At 39.6% G+C, this 22,301-nt stretch overlaps 1 protein-coding gene across 3 annotated transcripts in view; it reads left to right on the forward strand.

Annotated features, from left to right (window-relative positions):
* The window catches only part of RTTN (rotatin), a 67,873-nt gene that overhangs the window by 25,291 nt on the left and 20,281 nt on the right, over positions 1-22,301 (forward strand). The window contains exons 20-37 of one of the 3 annotated variants that reach the window (XM_061565651.1): positions 525-613; positions 1,060-1,177; positions 1,726-1,822; positions 2,191-2,259; positions 2,871-3,068; positions 4,414-4,656; positions 5,472-5,613; positions 6,268-6,422; positions 7,227-7,446; positions 8,601-8,729; positions 9,965-10,075; positions 10,515-10,673; positions 11,283-11,360; positions 12,265-12,424; positions 14,220-14,311; positions 15,298-15,373; positions 16,328-16,538; positions 17,564-17,654. In XM_061565651.1, coding sequence (XP_061421635.1) covers positions 525-613; positions 1,060-1,177; positions 1,726-1,822; positions 2,191-2,259; positions 2,871-3,068; positions 4,414-4,656; positions 5,472-5,613; positions 6,268-6,422; positions 7,227-7,446; positions 8,601-8,729; positions 9,965-10,075; positions 10,515-10,673; positions 11,283-11,360; positions 12,265-12,424; positions 14,220-14,311; positions 15,298-15,373; positions 16,328-16,538; positions 17,564-17,654 — 2,438 coding nt within the window. Of the gene's footprint in view, positions 1-524; positions 614-1,059; positions 1,178-1,725; positions 1,823-2,190; positions 2,260-2,870; positions 3,069-4,413; positions 4,657-5,471; positions 5,614-6,267; positions 6,423-7,226; positions 7,447-8,600; positions 8,730-9,964; positions 10,076-10,514; positions 10,674-11,282; positions 11,361-12,264; positions 12,464-14,219; positions 14,312-15,297; positions 15,374-16,327; positions 16,539-17,563; positions 17,655-22,301 lie in introns of all 3 variants that reach the window. The other 2 variants (XM_061565650.1, XM_061565652.1) reach the window with 2 other exon arrangements.

The raw sequence follows: 22,301 nt of genomic DNA on the forward strand, positions 1-22,301 counted from the left end.
GAAGGCCCTCTGTCATTGTACCTGGCTGCCAGTAAATAGTAGTTTCAGTGACTGATAGTACAGTGATATTTTAGAGCACAGTGTGGCATAGATATGTGTGTTTTGGGACTATATCGAAATTCATATTTGTTATAGAGAATTTTTAAATAGCCACACTAATTTATATATGTAATGAAATATAAATGATTGGTAACGACTATTAATTTTAACACAGTCTTTCTCGACCATTGTTGTGATTCATAGCGATGTGCTAAAGCAAAAGACATTGTAAATTAGCAATGCATCCTTTACCTATCCGTCACATATGTGAAGGAGACATTGTTTATTTATTTTGTTATTTATATTTTCCCCAGTAAAGCTCATGATTATTTTGAGTTATGCAATAGACATTGGTGGTTTTGTTTATGCGAAAAGTTTATTGAGTTGACTGTGGCGTGGGGAGGAGGGATGATTGATTTGACCCAAAAATCTATTATGAATTGTACTGCATTCAATCAAAATAACAACTTGTTTCTGACTTGCAGACACAATTCTGCACGGTGTATTAAAAAAGCAAGGCGCAGTGGAGAAGGTGATTTCACTGCTGCATCAAGCTGTGCATAAAGATGGAAGGGTATGTTATTGTAATTTTGTTCACATATGCCTATGCGCGACCGAAGATGACACTTAAAACCTTTGCCATTGTACCGATGAAGTGAGTTGGAAGAGGGTTATGGGTGACGAGTTTAATGCATTCCAGGGCCTTTGTTCTTGTTCAGTGAAGCAGCACAATGCAGACTGAGGAGCTTGTCTGTGTGATGGAGTACAACTCAGCAGCTCTCGGACATAATTTAGCATGTTAAAAATATATATATATATACTGTGTATTTCAATACGTGCATGTATATACACAAACACAGAGATATATAAGCAATGGAGCCTAGGCAGCTACTTATATATGGCTGTCCTATAGCACCTCCAATTAGCACGCTTGGCTACGTACAGTGCAAAAGAAGTTCAACATATATATGTACGTGTAAAAAAAGTTACTTGCAAATATTTTCACACGGTATATGGCAGGGGCTGGAATGCATGGTGAGGCCATGCTTGACGTTGCTGAGGCGTCTCGTGTACCACGATCCGTGTTTGCGACATCGCTTGGCTTACCAGCCCACTCTGCTGCTGTCTTTGCTCCGAGGTGAGTTCCTAATGTTGTGGTGTAGGATGCCAAATTGTGGCATTCTAGAATAAATCTCTTCATCTCTACCTTAAACACAGAGGAAGCTGTTTATTTTTATTTTTGGTGGTGAAACTGAAGGATGCTCAGCTATAAACGTTTTTTATCTGGCTAAATACCAGCAAACAGTGACAATGTAAAAAGTAAAACGCGCTGCCAGATTTTACAATAGAGCTGCCCGAGTAGGGCTTGGTTCTGAACCTAAACATGTCTAACCGTCCACACAATATGACCATTACTAGTTTCCTTGAATTTTAGATAAGGAAAAGCAATTTTAAATGTCATATTTTGAATAATTCCTGTTCATGAATTTGTGCACAATTAGTTTTCTATTATTATTTTTATTTATATAAAAAAAATAGCAATTTTAATTTGTGCTGTGTGTGCTGTCTTGTTAATTGAAAGCAGCCTTTTCACGATTAATGCTGTGCATATGAGAATGGAAGTAATTAAACGCCCACCAGAAGCTCAAATAAGCATGTCTCTGTGTGTGTGTGTGTTTTCGACAGTGTTGCTGGTTTATCAGTCAGAAGCCGTGGTGCAGTTGGAGGTTTCTGTTCTGCTGTCTCTCCTGCTGTTTGATGAAGTGGCCCAAATAGAGAAATGGCAAGCATTTGAGCGATAAACATTTTTTTGCGAGCGAGATTCCAAATGAAGTTGTGTTAATCCGGTGATAGGCATAATGTGAAGCCGTTTTGACATGTTGAAGTTGAAATACGTTCATTGTTTTGATGTTAAGCATTACTGTTGCATTTTTTTGTTTTAATTAGTATGTAAAATTATATTGGATCGTTATCTCAACAGTTTGTACGTTATTTGTAAACTGCTCACACGACTCTCTGCAGTGCATAATTCATTTGCATTAAATATTAAATTAGAAATGTGTTTATTCGAGAAATGGAAGGAACGTGTTCTTGTGAAAATGTTATTTTGAGGCATTTAAAAGTTTGTTGATAAACTGTATTTATCGGCAGGTCTGATTCATATCCATTGGATGGCTGTGATCCTCAGCCATTGAGTCTGCCTCTTGTTGTAGAACAACGGTAAGGGTTAATTTCTCTTCCATTGGGATGTATTTTTTAATGAATAAATCTCGGGTCACATTCACATGCTGTTTATTGTGCCTTTTCACGTGATTATTTATTATGTTTTAAGAATATCCCCTATTGCTAGGAATTGGGAAAATTGTCTAGGTGATAGCTTTCATTAATATCATCACGCTGTGAATCTTGTCTTTTATCTGTTGGAACAATGGCATGGAGGAAAAGTTATTCTTGGTTCTTTCGGTAAAGTCACGTAGAAGGGAAATAATAAAGTAATAAAAATAAAACATAATAAAATACAATTCTCACGACGTTTCGGCCACAACGCAAGCAGCAGCTCTGCTTAGAGTCGTGTGAGCAGCTGCTGCTTGCGTTGTGGCCGAAACGTCGTGAGAATTGTATTTTATTATGCTTTATTTTTATTATTTCCCTTCTACGTGACTTTACCGAAAGAACCAAGAAGATGAATCCCTGCAGTCACGAAAGCTTTAAATCGAAATAAAAAGTTCTGTTTACAATTGAAACTCGGTGAACGAAGATGCTATCCTTTTTTTTCATTCTTTTAAATGTTGCCAAGATAACGGCACGCGCGCGTGCTTGTGCGTGTACAGATTTCATCTTCCGCTTGTAATGGCGACGCACCACGTGGTGAGCCCGCACAGAGTGATTCCTCCGCCGCCGTCCGATCCCTTGGTTGCTCCGCCAGCCAGAGATGCCATCAGACTTGGCTGGAACCTCGCATGGCACCAGGGTGTAGAGGCTCTGCTGCAGGCACATGCTGCGTCACAGCTGGAAGCAACAAACCAAGGGTGAACGATTGCGTGTGTTTTCAAAAACCTCGTGCACTAGATCCGTTTGTCGTGTCAGTTGTTGTGAACCACATTAAGCGATTCCCTCCGGTTGGTGAGAAGGATTTAGTTTGCTTATTACATATACGGTGATTTGACGTAGTAAATAATAACGTTGCATCGAATTTTCATAATTTCAAATGATTGTTTGCCTATCCATTTTTATCAGACAAATGGGATATATTTACACAAATATGTCTGCACGTTTTTTTCCAAACATTTTTGCAAAATATTACGTATGTATATGTGTACGTTGTATTTATGCATCACTCATCGGTAAGGTTAGGATATTGGCACAGATGTCACGGTTGTCACAGAAAGCATGAGTTTGAATATATATTATTACATTAGCATAAAATGTGAAATCTTCGAAAAAACTGTAGAAACACAATGGGAGGTGAGACCCTACCCCACATTATTCTGTGATCATTCTGTGAAGTAAATTTTTTTCCTGCAGCTTGGCTATGTACATATTATAAAAAATTACCTTGTCAAAATTGTAGCCTTACTCATATTTAATATATTATCTTTGGGACCTTTTTGCCAATTTTAAAAAACGAATAAATAAGAATAGGTTTTACCTAATCTGGAAATAAAACAGGTGTTAAGCTATTTAAACACTTAATAGATATCTATTGCAAGTCATCAAGTCTGACGCATAAATACAACGTATACCAGAGAGAGACAGCCTTCTGTAGGCTAATCAGTTTAAAAGACAATGCAAATATTAGAGCATGTTTGCATGTTTGGTCACACATACGTGTGGTTGATGTAGACTTAACGCCTTGCATAAGGTATCTATTTGGTATTTGAGCATCTTAACACCTGTTTTATTGCCAGAAATGGTAACGCCTATTATATCTTTCATCAGTTAATGTATTTGTTATTTTCTTTCAACCTGTCGATGTGACTTTACCGAAAGACCCAAAGAATATTCGTAAAGTGTTGATTAGATTCTCAAATTGTTATTTATTTGGATTACAATTGTATTATTCTTTTTTGTAATGTTACTTGAGATGTGTTTGGATGAAGATGCTATACACATTGACGTAGTAGTTATTTTGCTTCTTCAATGGTAAACATTTAAGAATTTTCACGGGCAAAAATTGATTCGTGTGTTATATTCCACATTTATTTAATTAAAAAAAGACAATCCTTCTGCAAGGTTTTGCATTCTGGAAGAAAAAAAAAACTTTATTCAACTCTACTGGCAGAGTCATATTAAAAATACATTCATTAGGTATTAATGGCATTAATAATATAACAACTTCTAATGCTACTTCGTTTGATTGTGCATCTTTGAAAGGTTTCCTGAACTGCTGCGAATGAACGGGAGCGATGTGATGGGGCTGCGCTTAACGCACATGCCCTGCAGCCTGCAGCTGTGCCTGGAGGCGGTGAGCCGAGCGGCCTCTCACGGCGAGGCAAAGCTGGCCCTGCTGCGTCTCCGCCTGCAGCTGCTCAATGATGCTCTGCTTCCCCAGCCGGGAGCAGAGAGCAAGGCTGCACAGATGCTCCTCAGCATGGACTGGCGCTCCACATTGAAACGGTGAGTGCATTGGGTCCTGGATGAGTGTCCTCCTTGCATGCCTAAAACCCCAAGTGAGTATGGCACAGGTCTTTGTCTGCAAATTGCGCATGTTTTAGAAGTCGGCTGTAATCTGGATTTACATTTTTATATTATTACAAAATTATTTTATGGCAAAGTTCACATGCAAGCAAGCACTTCACCTGACAAAAACATAGATCCCCCATAGAGACTTACCATAGGTGTTCACATGATTAAATATTTACACACATGCACATACATATACATGCACACGTAGATACACACATACTATCTAGTACAGACACAAGCACATGCACACACTCATATATAGGTACTCTTACATTGCCATACAACTCCGAAAGCCTGTATACATACACATAGTCTTGCATACAACTGCAGTCACATGAATAAGTCACTCACTGATTGGATACATGCTGGAGTGATCACACCTGATTACAAAAAAATGCAATTCAGCACATTCAGGTGTCACTGGTCACATGGCACTATGACGACGCAAAGGTGTGTCTGTGGTGATCGCCCGCTGTGGGGTTACATCCCATTGTGCTGAAATTGCATGGTATATAAGAGCTTCTCACGTGGCCTAAAGGTTGCTTAGACATTGCAAGAAGCTATCCCATTTTGTGAGAAGTGTGAGCGGCTGTTGCAGGTATAGATATGATAACCCTTCTGCAAGATGACCGATTAGCACGTTTGGCGACGTATGGTTCGAAATAAGTTCAACATACATACGAGGTATTCACAAACTATAACTTGTGTTTACACTTGGGACGGCTCATCTGTGTGTTTGTGTGCAGCTTCCTGGTGGTTCGTCCAGTGAGCAATGCAGATGAGAAGTTGCTGGGGGAAGTGCTTGCCTTCCTGCAGGCCCTGTTACATGCTCAAGGAGACATTCCAGACCATAGCATGCTGCAGTGGATACTGCTGCTCCTCAAAGAGGTGATGGAACTTACCTTCTTTTGAGCCATCTTGTCAAAGCCAAGCTTGAACTCTTGTTCTCCTGATGATGTTATGCACATTGCCATTTTTGTGGATATGTCCCATGATATTCTACCCATTGCTAGGAATTGGTATGCTGATGTTATTTTTAAATTTTGAAAGTGAATAATTACTGCTATTTTTATTGAATGCTTCTAGGTCTCATATTCCTATACAAGTTTAGGAGATGTTCTGTGGACTCTGCTTCTTTAATGCAATACTACCACATGCTGGTGATAGATTTTTGAATTTAGTCTTTGTGATTTATAGCAATACTCGCTGCTTATTGACATTGTATGGAAATAATATTTCTATACTTCGGTCTATTCACCTAAAACTCTTTATTATTGTATATTATGTGTTCAATATTGGTCGTAAGCTTGTAAATGTGTTGATTATGTCATGAACTGTAATGCATATTAATGTTGTATTCATGTAAAGCCTTTAGCAAGGATACACTTAAATCTTTTGCTTTCTTGTTTTCCGAGCAGTGAATCATGTGCTGTCAATATTGTGAAAGTAAATACACGAATAAGGAAAAACTTAATTGATTGAAGTATGAAAACCATTGATGTTATGTCCATAATAAAAATGTGTTTTATGTGTTTATAACAGGAATCAAATCATCTTCTTGATCTGCTCAACAAGTCAAATACCCAGGTTGATGCACGTCACACTGTGACTGAATCTCCCACTCGAAAGGGATTATTGAAAGAGCTCTCATCATTATTTAATGCCTTGGTGCGAGCACTGGGCTGCAGTCCAGACAAGTAAGTGCCCGGATAGTCGAAATATATACAGTGAGTATTTTAAGTGACAAAGTTGTCAGAGGTAGAATTCAAATTAACTGTTCTATATTGCTTTTTTTTCATGAGCTTGTTTCATAGGTTTGACTGTCCGCTGCTTAACATTGATTTATTTCTCTTTTCTCGTAAGGATATGTTCAGGCTAGAACCACACCCAAAATGAGATGTTCTTTGCCTTCATGTTTCTACAATGAAAACTCTGTATTAATGAAATGTCAATAATTCCCATGTCTCTTTCTTCAGCATGGTGAAAATATATGACAAGATGTGAACATATTTAAATAACCTACTTGAAAATTTAACGTATTCTCTCAATTATTTTGTGTTTAAGCCAAAGATAAACTGATGAGTGTTGGTGGTAATGTGCTTGTTTCCAAGTTGAGGCATAAATCAAATTTTGTTACTGGTTCATGATGCTTATGATTATACATTTTATGTAACGAAATATCATTCTTTCTAAGGAATTTTAAGCCTTCTGTGCCTCTGTTTACAAGCCTCCAAATGCTTATAAAGTTACTGAGACATAATTCTATGCCTTTTTTTTATTGAAATACAATTTGCCAACTCCAATTATGAATCCCAATAAAATAAAATATGCTTCAAATGGCCTATTTTATGAACAATGTGATAAAGCATAACTGGTAAAGATGCATTTAATAAAAAAAAACGACTAATGTGCATCTAACCACAGAACAGCATGATTACATTTGCAGCTTTGATTATTATTTACGAATTGCTATACTTGACCTCTCCGGCCCCCTTTTCAAGACAAAGCTTGGCAGCATCGAACGGTGTCCGTTGCCACCTTGCTGCTTTGCTGCTGGGTCGGCTGAAAGAAGCGGATAGCTCCGGATTCTACGAGCTGCCATCTCTGGAAGCCACACTGCGCGGCATGGCTCATGCCACGGCTCTGCCAGGATGGAGCGTCGCTTCTACGGCCACGCAGCCAAACAACCTCCGCCTGCAGTATCTCGCCTCCCTCCAAGAGGCAGGCAGCTCTCTTCCCCCCCAGCCCCCCACCAATACTCGGCACCCCATTTTAACTCACTCGCCGCGGTGGCCAGATGTTAACTCCTTCGGCTGGTATGCAGGAGGTCGTGGGTTCGATCCCAACCCTGACTGTGACCCCATGTTCTCCACGTGGTCGCGTGGGTTTTTATCTCCACATATAGAACGTGTTTAGAGCATTTGGCTGCTATAAATTCCCACAAGATGATACGTCACTTGTTTGAGTTGTCATTGGTGACCAAGTCGCTTCTGAAAAATACCTAATAGCTCAGTGGGCCTTACCTGGTAAGAATAAATACAAAGAATAGTTTTAATTTTTTCAACATTTCCCATCAGACCTTGATGAATCTGAGAGCAGATGTTTCTTGTGGAGAGTACTTCTGTTCCCTTCCTCTTGCAAATTCTACCCCTCTTGGTTGCTGGCTGCTTTACAGTATGGACCCTGGGCTTCTGCCTTGCGACTGTGTTTATCAAGAGTTGTTGTGCTTGCTCCACAGCCATGCACTGCCTCTGTTACAAATGCAATTATTCTTGTGAAAGCACTGGTTTCATGGAGTGCATGTCAAAAAAGTGGGAAAACGCTGTTAAAACTGTAAGGTTATGTCCTGTTAAAGTTGTGTCAGGTTGTCGGAGTGCACTTTTTGTTTGTGCAAATATGCTGACATCTACTTCTAATTTCCTTGCCAGCAGGTTATCAGCAGAGCACATTCGTTTCGTTTATTTACACCTGCTAAGATTTAAGACCAGACACAATGTATAATCATAATGATATGTGTAATTTATTTGCTTCATAATCAAGGATTTTTGGGTTAGATTGTGTAAGTATAATGTGTCGTTAACCCGCCAATACCCGACACAGCCAACCAGTAAGGTTTGTCACGTAAACAAAACATGCCAATTAGTTATTACTTCAGTTCAACGGTGTGTTGGAGAGTAAATTCAGAACATTTACAATTTGAGTAGCACGACGTTTCGCTGGTAATTACATCCAGCATCATCGGGCGATTTGGCTTGTTTAAACTCTCTTCAGTTTGATTTCCTGCTGGCAAATTGATCTGCTGATGAATAATTAACACGTAACATATCCTGTAATTTGAGTTCTATATGTGTATGCTCGCGTATCTGTTTGCACAGATTGTGTTGTCATTCAGCATTGGGCGAGAAGGAAATGGCCTTTCATTCCTTGGCAAAGGGGTCACCAAAAGTGCCGTGGTGTGCCTGCGACAGCTGGCTAGCGAGATGAGCGATCAGGCTGAAAACCAAGTGAGTGCCTTTTTCCCTTTAAAAGTATGACATCCTAAATCGGGGGAGATTGTTTTCTTTTGGAGTTTAATAATTCCATATTTCCCCCATACCTGCTGATGCTTAGCACACTTTTGGCTAATTATTATGGTGTGTTTGCGTTGGCAGATAAATATTGGAATGATATTTACATTTTAATATTGATGTAAATCCTGAATGACTCCTATATACCTAAAGGTCAATGCTTGGTGTGTCAATAATTATTAATTGTAGCAATATATAATTAATACTATGTAGTATTCCATGTACTTATAAAAGCAGGAAAATGGACTATCATCATATGAAGGTGAATTGGAAATCTGGCTAACAGTGCCTATATTGTATTGGATTGTAAGGCCCACTCACTTGGCCACTTAGCACTCATCAGTCAGTCTTAATGCATGGCACAAAGCCAATGATGCAACACACACCAAAGCTTATGAGGCCCCAGAGAGTCGAAGTCGCCATGTAAGTGTTTTTTTTACTTCATGTCATAAAATAGATTTAATTGACTTAAAGCCTTCGTGACTGCAGGAATTCATATTATTTGAGTCTTTTGGTAAAGCCACATAGATAGGAAAATAAAAATAAAAATATCACGAAGTTTCGATCGCAACACAAGCAATCGTCATCAGGTGAAAAATATAGTCGGAGAGCTGCTTAAGCAGGATGTTATATAGGTTTGAGATGGGTGTAGCCCAAGGGTAAGTGGGCGGGGCTAGAGATGGAATTTGCGTGTAAATGTAAGATCGGAGAGCTGAAGCCATCTAGATATATAAACACAGACACAATTTCAACCGAGAAGATTTGTAAAAACTGAGCAATCATTGGAAGGACGTTATTAACCAGGTAAAGTCTTAACTGGCTGTGATGTTTCCATCCTACCTACTGATGTTAGCAGTCATTTCCGACTCTGAGTTACATTACCAGGTTAAATGTCTTTACATTAACAGGCTAAATGTCTCACTAACAGCCACCGTTGTGGTGATTTTCTTACATTGACATGCTAATCTCTCACAATACAATGGCTATATTTTTTTCCTGCCTCAGCTCTCCCACTATATTTTTTCACCTGATGACGATTGCTTGTGTTGCGATCGAAACGTAAATTTTTATTATTATTTTTCTATCTACGTGGCTTTACCGAAAGACTCAAAGAATAGATGTCATTGACTTGTGCACGCTGGGTCTTTGCTTTCTCTCGCTCCTCATTCCAGGATTGGGTGAGCCCTTGGTCTTGGTCTCGGAAGGGTAGTGGCCGCGGTGAAACAGCTGCGCAGCTAGGGCTGACCTGGCTCATCTCTTTATGGGTGGACAGAGATCTGGAGGTGAGCTTCTCTGTTGTAGCATCCTCCCTATGCTGCACACGGGGGATTTCCACTTGAGGATGGGAACAAAAACATTGTAGTAATAGGTTTTTACTCTTTCAACTGGTACAAAAATTGACACCTTTATACAAGGGATCATGTTTGCAATAACTACAACACAAGCAGTCAAAATGCAAACAAAAAGAAACAACTCTGATAATGATATGCACTGTCCTTGAAGTTGATTGGTCCACACCCGAGACAGCTTTTCTTAGAGCCTAGTCTCCATTGGTGTTGGACCAGATGACGCTAAAAGGCGTACTTGTATAAAGGTGTCAGTTTTTGTACCTGTTGAAAGGGTAAAAACCTATTACTATATTTTGCCACTGGTAAAGGAGGTCTCATAACGAAAACATTGTTGTGTACTTGACCCTGAATGCCACCGTGGTGTGCTCACCAGGTGCGTTTGGCCAGCCTAGGCCTCGGGACGGCACTGACTTCTGAGGAGCAAGGCTGCATGGCCCTAGTTGCCGCATGCCAAAACATCTCAGGAGGCCTTTGGGGCACAGCACTGAAGATTCTGCTTGACCAGTACGAGTCCAGCATGGTCCGCTTGGAGGTAGATCAGAATCTTCCCAGGGCCATGATAGCACAAAGTAGTGTTGATCTTTGTGATAGTGCACTACTACCACTTAAAAAATGTAAACCTTTATTATTTCAATGAAACAATTAACTGTACACATGAACAAACAAAATGCAAATGTTGGAAATGTAATAAATGTGACCACTTGCTTACCAATTCTAAAATGTATGACGATGTACTCAATTATTTAAAAACCATGAAAATACATGTTTATACTGGAAGAGATTATCTCTACTCTTTGGTTATTTCGGTAAAGTCACGTAGGTATAAAATAAATTAAATCTTGCTATGGTTTTCCCATCTGATAACGATTGCTTGTGTTGCAATCGAAACGTGATTTTTTTTAAATTCTATACCTACGTGACTTTACCGAAAGAACCAAAGAGTATGGATCCCTGCAGTCACGAAAACTTCAAATCTAGATTATCTCTTTGAAGTTTTGTGATTAATGTGCAAATTTGGATAGATTTACAACGAAAAATGTTGAAATACTTTAGATGCTATGGAATATTCAAATAGAACTCACACTGCAGAATTTAAATGAGCTGGGTTTCATGTTAGTGACTTAATCTCATGCGTGTGCAGGCTGCCAGCATCCTGCAGAACCTGCTAGTTCTGCCAATGCCAGCGTCAGCGGATGAAGCGGGGGATGGCTGCTGGCAGGTATTAATATAGAGCCTTAAACAAACTGTAATCATTTTAGAAAGTATGCTTTCCTATGTGTACACTCACGAGAAATGGGAGGGCTTTGTTGTGGATGAGCCATGATTACGGCTATGTGTATTCATGCAGTTGTTTGTTTATGCTATGTGTGCATGAGTATATGTGCATGTGAACAGCACTGGTGTGGCTTTTGGCACTTTGAATTGCATTTTCAGTGCTGTGCTTTTTATTATTGGCCTCGCTATCAATCGCAGTGGTTGACTGTGCTCTGTCATGGTCGTCTCTGAGGCTGCTTCAGACCTAATTGAGTTTCGAGCTCACTGTGTGTTCAGAGTGCAAGAGGCAAAACCAGTCGTGTGTGACGCTGGTGAGCTCACCCCCCCTGTGGTGCCAGACTAGCCCAAGTAAATTATTGATAACCAGACGTATGACCTAGCAGATCATGAATAATTGAAGACATATGTTTGCATCCTTTTATGTGTGTGTACGTGCATGCCATCTGGTTCTGAAATTGTTATCCAATTTGGTGTGCATGTTGGTAATCAGCACCTTTGTTTGATGTTAAATTGTGTGATATAAACTCATACTTAAGCACTAATGTTGGACTTTGATATTTTTTTGTCAGATAACACCAACATGTTTTGAGTGTGGAAAATTTCCTGGCATCACCCCATAGCACTTGCTATTTTAAGATCATTGCGTCCACTCTAGAATGCAGAATGCTCCGACATAATGTACTAATGCACAGACACATTAAGTATATCAAGTACAACCACAAGTACCTGAACACGTGGTAACGAGCACACATGGAAAACGATACGTATATCATCATCATCATGTAATGTTGATGTGCAGCTTACAGGAAATGTGGACACCTTGCAATGACCTTTGCATGGCCTTGCAGGGCCCATGCGTGCACGATGAGGACACAGACCTCTCGCTTGTGGGGCTGCCAGCTCTGCTGGCCCTTCTCTACCACTGCCGCTTTTACCAACACTTTGCCGGCATGATCGCAAACTGTTGCCGAGAGGCGCGTCTGGTGTACGCCAGCCCACCACAGGACGGCAAGTCGTCACACGGAGAAAGCAGTTCGGCCTCTGCCGGTGTGACTTCCTTGTGCTCTGTGGGGTAAAAGTAGGAGCGATCATCGTCACCATCATCATCACTTACTCATAACCTGGATTATGATCAGCAATAATATCCTCATCATCAATCATTACCATGTGCAATTGCATTTCTTGCATTGGGATTCATGTAATGTGTTTCCTTTCTTTGAGGACAACCTCATTGAGTCTCAAGAATGCTTTCAGAAAAATCCTGCATTGGGGTGTCTGGCGACACGTACGAGAGGATAATAATACTCAAATATTCACGTATATATGCCACAAACTGGTCATGGTGTTTTATTATCTTATGACCATCCTGAAGCCAGCATGTGTGGGATTCATAGCACAAGGTGATTGCATGTGTGCTCCACCAACACTGCCTCCAAAGCGGTGCATTACCGGAATGTATCACCATGCCTAGCATATGTTTGCTTGTTATCAATGGTTGTGATGCTTTCTTGCGTAAATGTATAAAAACAAATTATTTTAACAATGGCATTGTATACTCTTAATAAAGGTTGTTGGGTTAGATCGCGTTATTTATAAATGTGTCGTAACCCTCCACCACCCGACATGGCCAAACAGTAAAAAATGTGTCACGTTTACAAAAGACAAATAGTTCACTACTTTAGCCCACCGGGAAGAGGAGTGAATCAACATCATTTACGATTTTGAGGACGACGTTTCGCTGGTAATTACATCCAGCATCATCGGGCAATTTGCCAGAATACTGAAGCCCTCCACTTGCTCCCGGTCTTAAATACAGCAGCACGGTGACGTCATCATTTAACCCAATCTGGTGCAGTGATTTGAGGCGGGGAGGGTATTGTAATTCTATAATAGATTGGTAATCATTCAATTGTTATTAATTAGTATTTTTTCCCCTTTAAGGAATTGTAATTGTAATATATATTTTATTTAATAATACGCATACAGGCCGCACTAAGCCTGTAGCTCTCAGAGCGATTAAAGTTATTTATATTTCTCTCAATTTTCTCTAATTAGTCTTGGCCAGTAATAATTAGTTTTTCACAACACTTTAACGGTATCAAAATCATTTGAGTGTCCTTGTTGACTGTTTGGCCGTGTCGGGTGGTGGAGGGGTAGACACATTTATAAATAACGCGATCTAACCCGAAAACATTTATTATGAATAATATTGGTCTCGAAAGCCTACGTGTTAAACTGGCTTTGTATACATCTGCATTGGTGCTGTTCTCATTTATTTGTCAATGATTGGTAATTTCATAAACATTAAAATTAAATTCAAATTTATCTATGCAGCCAGTTATACAAGGATACTTAAAAAAAAATCTAGCATTTGTAGAAATTTACCAATGGAAGGTGTCAACTTTGGCATCTTTAAAACATTAAAATTATTTAAAAACACATGCATAAAAACTATATTAATAACTAATGTTTGTAATCCATAATTATAACCAAACATTAGACAGGGGTAGTCTGCCAACAAATGATCTTATATATTTAATAATCACACCTCCCTGGCCTTTCCAAACAACAGCTGGCTTTGTTGGTGACAAACTTTTTTTTAGATAAAGTTTCCTGTTTAAATTAAAATTGTCTTTCACCCAATGTCATTTTTATCTTCAAAATGTATTCTTGAAATGAACTGCACTGGTGCAAAAAAAATAAAAGTCCCACTTCACTAATTTTCTTTGGCTTAGCCGGGTAGCAGAATAATTAACTTCTGTCCATTTTGCATATTGTCACCCTTGCAATAATAACCGTGCAGAGCTGAGTGATGCCCTCGGACACCCGGGCGGTAGCCCAGCAGCATCCAACCCCCACCCAGGGCCCAGCTGCCCATCCACCTCCTCCACGTGGGTGAGTACTTTTGACATCTGTGAGAAAACGAGCTTTGTAGCTCATCGGATTCCTCCAGTATACATTCATAGTCTTATTCTAGTGTGGTGGGAAGCAAGAGCAGAGCAAATATTCAGCATTGCAAAAGGTGAATTGTTATAAAGAAAGGTCATTGCCCTAAACATCACCTTTTTTAAAGGAAATTTTATTGACGAATATGTTGGGGTTTGATTAATTGTGAGCATTGTTGATTTAATAATATTTTACATGGGGTGATTCTTTGCACGATTGCAAACTGAGAGTATTCTCCAAATTATGTGTATGAATCTGGCATGCCTATAGCTGAATTGCCCAGAATGCACCCCACCTCATCAAATCTCAGACTTTGCCCAGGATTGAGCCTTGCTAGGGCTTGGATGGGTGACCACAGTGCACATCAGATTGTCTTCAGGCTTGTGGGCCTACATGGTGGGCGTCAGAGGGCAGTGCGGTAAAATACGTGATTGAACTATACGTTTATGCTACCACGTCTATAACGCCACACCGTCACCAACCTACACTGGCCAGTGTGGTCAAATGTGTGCATGTACGTACATCTGGCATATGCTTTTCAAATAGAACGTGAATTTCTTGCAACAAGTAGAATGCCGTATGTGCCAGGCATAGTTACACATATATTTGTACAGATTTATTGCACCACTACGTTAATTATTTCCAAAAACTCACACTACTGGGAAATGTGACCTGCTACCTTCCCTCTTACCAAATCAGTATTATTTTTGAAGAGCAAGAAATATGAAAGTGGGAAGCTAGTTAATTCAATAACAGAACAATGTAATATTATTTTGCGTATAAAAATAATTTCAAAATAATAATGTCAAAACAAAAATGTTCAGACTGGATAATATTGCTTATTATTTTGGCTTATTGCTGCTCATTTTCCTTTGCAACATGAGTGGACATTGCTTGTTCCTTGCCACCTTTCTGACGTTTGTGGCCTGGGGCAGGATCATTTGATTCCTGGAAATGGAGTCGACGGCACTCGCACCGGCAGATATCCCGCCAACAGACTTTCCGCGCAAGGTAAGAGCCAAACAACCTTGATGTGTTACGACAGCAGTGTTCTTTTGATGTGTGCATACTGTTTGTAGATCAGAGATTGTGCAAATGCTTTTTCTTACTTGTTTCAATTTTGTAAAACTGCAATTCACCTTGGAGACACACACCCTTTATGTTGCAGTGTTCCAGGTGGTTTTGATGTTGTCTTTCAAAGGCAACTTTAAGCAACCCTGAAATTAAAGTTAACATTCTATAAATGTAGGCATACGTTTTAAAGAGATGTATGAAATTGATTTATGTAACACAAACATATTATGTATCTTGGAGAATATTTTTTGTTGTTGTGACTGCTGAATTATACATAGAGTATATATTAATGTATGCATACGTGTACGGTAGAGTATAGGTATGCATGTTTGAAATTTAGTTTCTAAGCATAATGTTTGTAACAACTTTCTAAACCGAACAATCTTCATATCTGAATTCATAATAAGAACATTTAAAGATTAATACAATTGCAGAGCTGTGAGTAGACAATTAAGACAAAATAATATCCAAAAATAAATTGCAGAGAGATTATGGATGTAAATGTAAGGGCTCTTGGTTCACTCTTGGATAGCTTGATTCAATTTTGAGCATGTGTTTAATAATTACGTCATTTGGAGCATGTGAGTTAAGCTTTTAGTGTGAAAAACGTCGAGAGTGGTTGTTAAAGCAGTTGGATGATTTATGCAGGTAAGTCACTGTAGGCCGTTTGAAGGGTAGATGAAGCGATCTTGCTTTAATAAAGGGTTGGAGAGATAGGCTGAATGGCATTAACTCATTTCCCAATTTCTCACAGTAGCTCTTTAATGTCATCTATAAAAAAAGAAAAAAACATATTTCAAGAGGCAAATGTGTTTTGCGTGTGTTAGCGTCTTTGTGCATGCGTGCTTGCGTGTATATATGTCCATGTGTTTTTTTTGTTCAATTGCTCAGGGCAAAGTGAAAGTGAGGGGCAGGAGTCTGTGAACAGTGAAGGCACTCAAGACGCCCAGTGGGAACGGCGTGGCGTGCATGCTGACAGTAGTGTAGTGACCCCCCACCTCGTCTCTGGCATGTGCCGACTTGTCCGCAACGTGCTTGCCCTTGCTCCCGAAATGACAGCCCACTCACTCCTCCAGCACCAGATCCTGTCCAGCCTCAACAGGTGTCTCACACACACGTGAACAAAGACGGTCACCGCATCGTGCGCTTTCAGATGCGCTTCTGTGGCCGTGCCCGGAATGTTCTTCCTTACGATATTAGGAAGCCACTGGAGCTATGCACTTTTAAATCTAGATTGAAAACTACTTTCTTTAGAACTGATTTTTGTGTTTAGTTTATTGTCATTCCCCTGCACCTCTGATTAGCACTGTAAGGCTACGTACGGCGTGAAATAAATTCAACATACATACAGTGAGGGAAAAAAGTATTTGATCCCCTGCTGATTTTGTACGTTTGCCCACTGACTTAATGTTAGGTTTATTTGAACAGTGAGAGACAGAATAACAACAACAAAAATCCAGAAAAACGCATGTCAAAAATGTTATAAATTGATTTGCATTTTAATGAGGGAAATAAGTATTTGACCCCTCTGCAAAACATGACTTAGTACTTGGTGGCAAAACCCTTGTTAACAATCACAGAAGTCAGACGTTTCTTGTAGTTGGCCACCAGGTTTGCACACATCTCAGGAGGGATTTTGTCCCACTCTTTGCAGATCTTCTCCAAGTCATTAAGGTTTCGAAAATGGAAGAAACGTACAAAATCAGCAGGGGATCAAATACTTTTTTCCCTCACTGTACACATACAACCATACCCTGCCACGTGCATGCTGGGACGGCTGCCACTAGGGATACCCTTCGAATGTTTGAAATGAGGAGATTTTTAGTTGTTGAGGCACTTAAATTATTATTAAACTAATTTAATATCAAATGTAAAATTTCCATCATGTAAGCTTGGTAATACCAGAGTAATGTATTTATTTTATTCTTAATCATTATAATGTGTTTGTTTCAAATCCAATTTCAGAATATCAAGTTTTTATTTCCACAAACGATTTGTTTTATAGTGTTGCGTTGTTATTTTTGGTGGTCTGTTCTCAGTTATGCACATTTACAGTCTTCAGATTTCACCTAGTATAAGGGCCAAAATCCGCAAAGTGCAACTTGTGGGATGTTTCTCTTATGTCAGATGTGCAGATGCAGGCGTGCTGGGTGCCTCTCTCTGCGAGATCAGGAACCCCACACAGACTCTGCACCTTGCCAGGGAGTCCAAGGCTCTGGTAAGAGGAATGTGTTCTTTGCTCATGCGGCAATCTCTCCTCCAAACTGCCAATAGACAACTTGCCTTGGGGGAGAAAGAAAAATTGAAACATGCTTTTGACAAAGTGGAATGGTAATGAAAACTGCTGTGTAAACGTGAATAGCCTCCAGCAAAGTGCTATCGCAAAGAGAAACTTGTGAGCGTATGCATTTTTGTGCACTTCTGTAAATGGCGACTTGCCCTGGAGAGGATGGTGAATAAATTCTGGCCCATCAACTGTTTTTTTAAGAAGCAGAGTTCAGTTTGTAGAAATAGCAATATGAATACATGTATTTCGCCTCTCAGACAAGCACAACAGATGCATTTCGGTATTATGGATTGAATTGTTATTTGGGTTCATTTACGCAATGCAAAGTCGTCTGTGGAAGGTCTACAAAATTCCCCATGTGGGGTGCACCGAATTGATGTGATTGAAAAATTACCGGGCCAAACTCATCGAAAAGTGCTGGCACAGTCGACAAAATAACTACATTATTCACTCTTGCTATTTTGGCAAACACTATGCGTGGTTTGTATCACACAACCATTTAAAGATGCATTGCTTTGGCTACGTTTGGGGCAGAACAAACCTTTTTGAATTAATGCCGAATTGGCAAACGAATCGGTCTCGCTATGCCACACGGCTGCTGACACTACAATGAGCCATTTGGTCACTCGGAATTGAGGAAGTGCATTTATCGTGCAACTCGTTGGAACAGTTTATCCTAAATTGGGCACGTGTGCCTGAAACATGCAATACTTTACAATAATGTGGTCCAGTGGGGGAGAAGGGTGGTCATTCATAAGCAATGAAACGGCGTCTTTTGACTAATCATTCTGGTTGATCATCACAGAAAAGGTTGTTCACATAATTGGAAGCCAACTTGGAAAATATCATGCATTTAGGATTTAAGATATAAGCCACAAAACTCCTGAATGACGACTTAATGGTCACATGTATGATGTACTTCAAAGCATTTTCCTTGGTCATATGCAAGTACATGTACACTATTTACTAAATAATATAAACTAGTTGTCCTGATGGGTATAAATATGTATATATTCACTTTTCATTAAATTGCCATTGAATTGATCTTTGTTAATGACATCAAAACCTGATGTACCATCGATTTTCTTATAAAATATACAGTCCTATCATTTGTAACCAAGAGTACTTTATGCCATATTTCTGGGACAACCATAAAAGATTTTAGATGACTACATATCTGCAGACAACAAACTTCATTGTATATAAAAGGTCAGCAGTAAATGGATGTGTATGCATTCTTACCACTGCTGTAGTATGAGTATGTACTGATGAGAGATCGGACAATGATGATTCTCAATCAATAAGCTCTCGATAAACTATCACAGCAAACATTTCTAAGGGCGTGCATGTGGGATGGAGTGCAGAGAGAAAATGCCCTGCGTGTTTTGTCCCTTCAAGGTGATGAATGGCTGTATTTACATTCTGCCCGATCGTTTCTTCATTCAGAACTATGATTGACCCTCCACGGCAGTGAACCACGTCTTTTGAATACTCACAGTAACAGCAATCTTATATTACTTGCAATATGTTTAAACATGTATAAGTCATCATTATAATCGTTAGCCATGATCAACCCATTACTGGACAAAGGCCTCCCAAAGTTGCCGCCGTTTCTCATAAACCTGTGATGTTAACACTCCAGCTATTACCTGCACATAAACGGATTTCATTGCTCCATCTCTCAGTGGACGTGCTGTGTGACGCGCTACATTCTTTGGCTGCAACACTGTTACAATTTTTGACCGTCATCCCTATCCCTAAGAGCTCTAAGTCCTGCCCAAGCCGACTTACTCTGCTTACCAGTTAGAGTTGTTTATTGAACCTGCATATGTGTTCCATTTCACGTGCTCTTCTTTCAATCGGTCAGTGTAATTACAATTCATAATCAACGTTTTTTGGTTTAGATCGCGTTATTTATAAATGTGTCGTAACCCTCCACCACCCGACACGGCCAATCAGCAAAAAAGTGTCACGTTGACAAAATATTATTAGTTCACTGCTTTAGCCCACCGGTGTGTTGAAGCGTGAAACCCGATGATGCTGGATGCAATTACCAGCGAAACGTCGTACTCAAATTGTAAATTGTTGTGGTTTCACGCTTCAACACACCGGTGGGCTAAAGCAGTGAACTAATTGTCTTTTGTCAACGTGACACTTTTTTACTGACTGGCCGTGTCTGGTGGTGGAGGGTTACGACACATTTATAAATAACGCGATCTTAACCCAAAAACGTTGATTAGGAATAATATTGGTCGCGAAAGCCTACGTGTTAAACAGTGTAATTACAATTCTGTTTCAATCCATGCTCCTTTGGGCACCTTTCCGTTTTTTGTTCTATATATTTATTTCATTCACAAGCACGTTTCTTCACCATATTTCTTAGCGGGGTATAGAAAGAGTATATTAACATGCACCACTTGTTAGGCTTGTGCCAGTGAACTTTTTAATGATAATAATTGTTAGGGTATTTGGTTTTCATGTTCATATCTTTTTCATATCTCATTATGGTATGTTTGAATTATACTTTTTCACCTAGGTCCATGCTCGAGGTTTTATCATTGTTATGCCTGAATAAAAAAGCAATTCCAAAACTCAGAGCATGAGCAGGGCACCCATTGCTGCACATGAGCAATAGTTGAGCCGTAGTGAGATCCTCTTTGCGTGGAATTGGACTGCGGGACAGTTTCTGGGACAATAGTTTTTCATTTGTAGTTTGTTTTACAAATTGAATATGATTTTTTTTACAGTTTGTTCATTTGTAGCTAAAGTTAAAGAAAAAACATGGATGTGACCTTCAGATTATTAAAGTAAATAGAATTGGGGTGGTTCTTCTTTTTCTCAATGTTTTTTTTTTATGATTGGGATTGTTTTTAATCGTTGAATAGAGCATAGCCTAAATCGAAGGGTGTTTATGAATTGCTACTGTGGTCCTAATTTTAAATATGGACTGCTAGATTAAGAATACAGTTTACTCTTTAATCCAGGCAATTTAAAATAACTTTGCTTACAGTGTAACTTTCCGTGTGTGGTTTACAGTTAATGTGCATTACATTTAGAAAAATAATTTATTTTGCATTCATGCGTCATGACTTATATTTATTATGTACATAGGTGGATAACTTTGAATGAGCGACATGTAATGCGGTACACAATTTTTCAATTTGTAACATCTAAATAAAATACATTTTACCTGTGGAGTGTAAATACAATGGGGAATATAATTAATCAGGCAGAGTTTCTCATTATGCTTCTAAGCAGATGCAAATTGGGAATTTTTTAAAAGAACAAATGTTGCAGGCTCTTCCATCTAAGCACACACGTACCTTATGTATTACTGAATATCACCACAAGAGAGTCATGCTGGCCTGTCTATTTAGATCCAAAGAGTATTCTATAATAATGTTTTGACCATTGGCTAAACCTAGCTATTCCAATACTTACATATATGAATTAATGTTCGTAGAATATATAGTTGACCACTTCAAATGGAATCGGCGTTATTATATATTGTAAGCTCATTGGCACCTTTACAAGAATACCTTGAACCATTCCAGCTTGCCTACCTATGATTTATTTTGGATTTAACCAGACTTATAATTATATGAGGAGCTCACAGATCCTTGAAATTCCATTCATGAGCACATGTAGTAGGATAGGATGCATTGGCTGGGTTATGTTTCCCGCATGCCCAGCAACCAAATGTCCAAGCTGCTTATGTTTGGCCATATAGATAGGCTCGAGAGATGAGCTGTCGTTTGGGAAGACTTAGAGCTAGTGGACAGATGGAGGGAGCTACCCTCCAGCAGAATCAGAGGCCAGAGTAATAATACCCACAAAAATTAGCTGTGTGGCTGGTAGCTAAAACACAACAAGCTGGCACAGTGGGTATCGCAGGTGATACATTGCAGTCCATTAACCCGTAATACTTGGACCTCATGCCAGTGAGCCTTTTAACACTTCACATGGCCTCATAGTAAACCTAGCCAAGCACAAGTGATTTGGTAATGTCACCGCTATGTGGCAAATGGTGGCTTATTGTAGGATTTTGCATGCTATATTGCCTCCTAAACATATCTATTCATATTCTATGGGTCTTTCGGTAAAGCCACGTAGATAGAAAAATAAAATAAAAATCACGACGTTTCGATCGCAACACAAGCAATCGTCTTCAGGTGAGAGAGAGAGAAAGCTGCTGAGACAAGGTCTTATATAGGCCTGAGATGGGTGCATCAAGGTAGGTGGGTGGAGCTAGAGATGGTCCAACCACAGAGGCTGGGGCAGTGGCCTTTGAAGTGTGAGAGATGAGCCTGTAGGGCGCCACCAAAGCTGTGGAGGTGGCCATCGTATTGTGCGTAGCCCAAGGGTAAGTGGGCGGGGCTAGAGATGGTATTTGCATGTAAATGTAAGATCAGAGGGCGCCCTGAGGCTGTGGAGGTGGCCATTGTATTGTGAGAGATTAGCATGTCAATGTAATAGAACCACCGCAACGGTGGATGTGCTAGTGAGACATTCAGCCCGTTGAAAAAAAAACGAGAACCATCGCCACATCAAGGGAAATGAGCATCTAGTGCGAGTGAG

Source organism: Lethenteron reissneri, chromosome 35 (assembly GCF_015708825.2).
Source record: "Lethenteron reissneri isolate LAM-NWPU_2019-01 chromosome 35, ASM1570882v1, whole genome shotgun sequence".
Classification (NCBI taxonomy): domain Eukaryota; kingdom Metazoa; phylum Chordata; class Hyperoartia; order Petromyzontiformes; family Petromyzontidae; genus Lethenteron; species Lethenteron reissneri.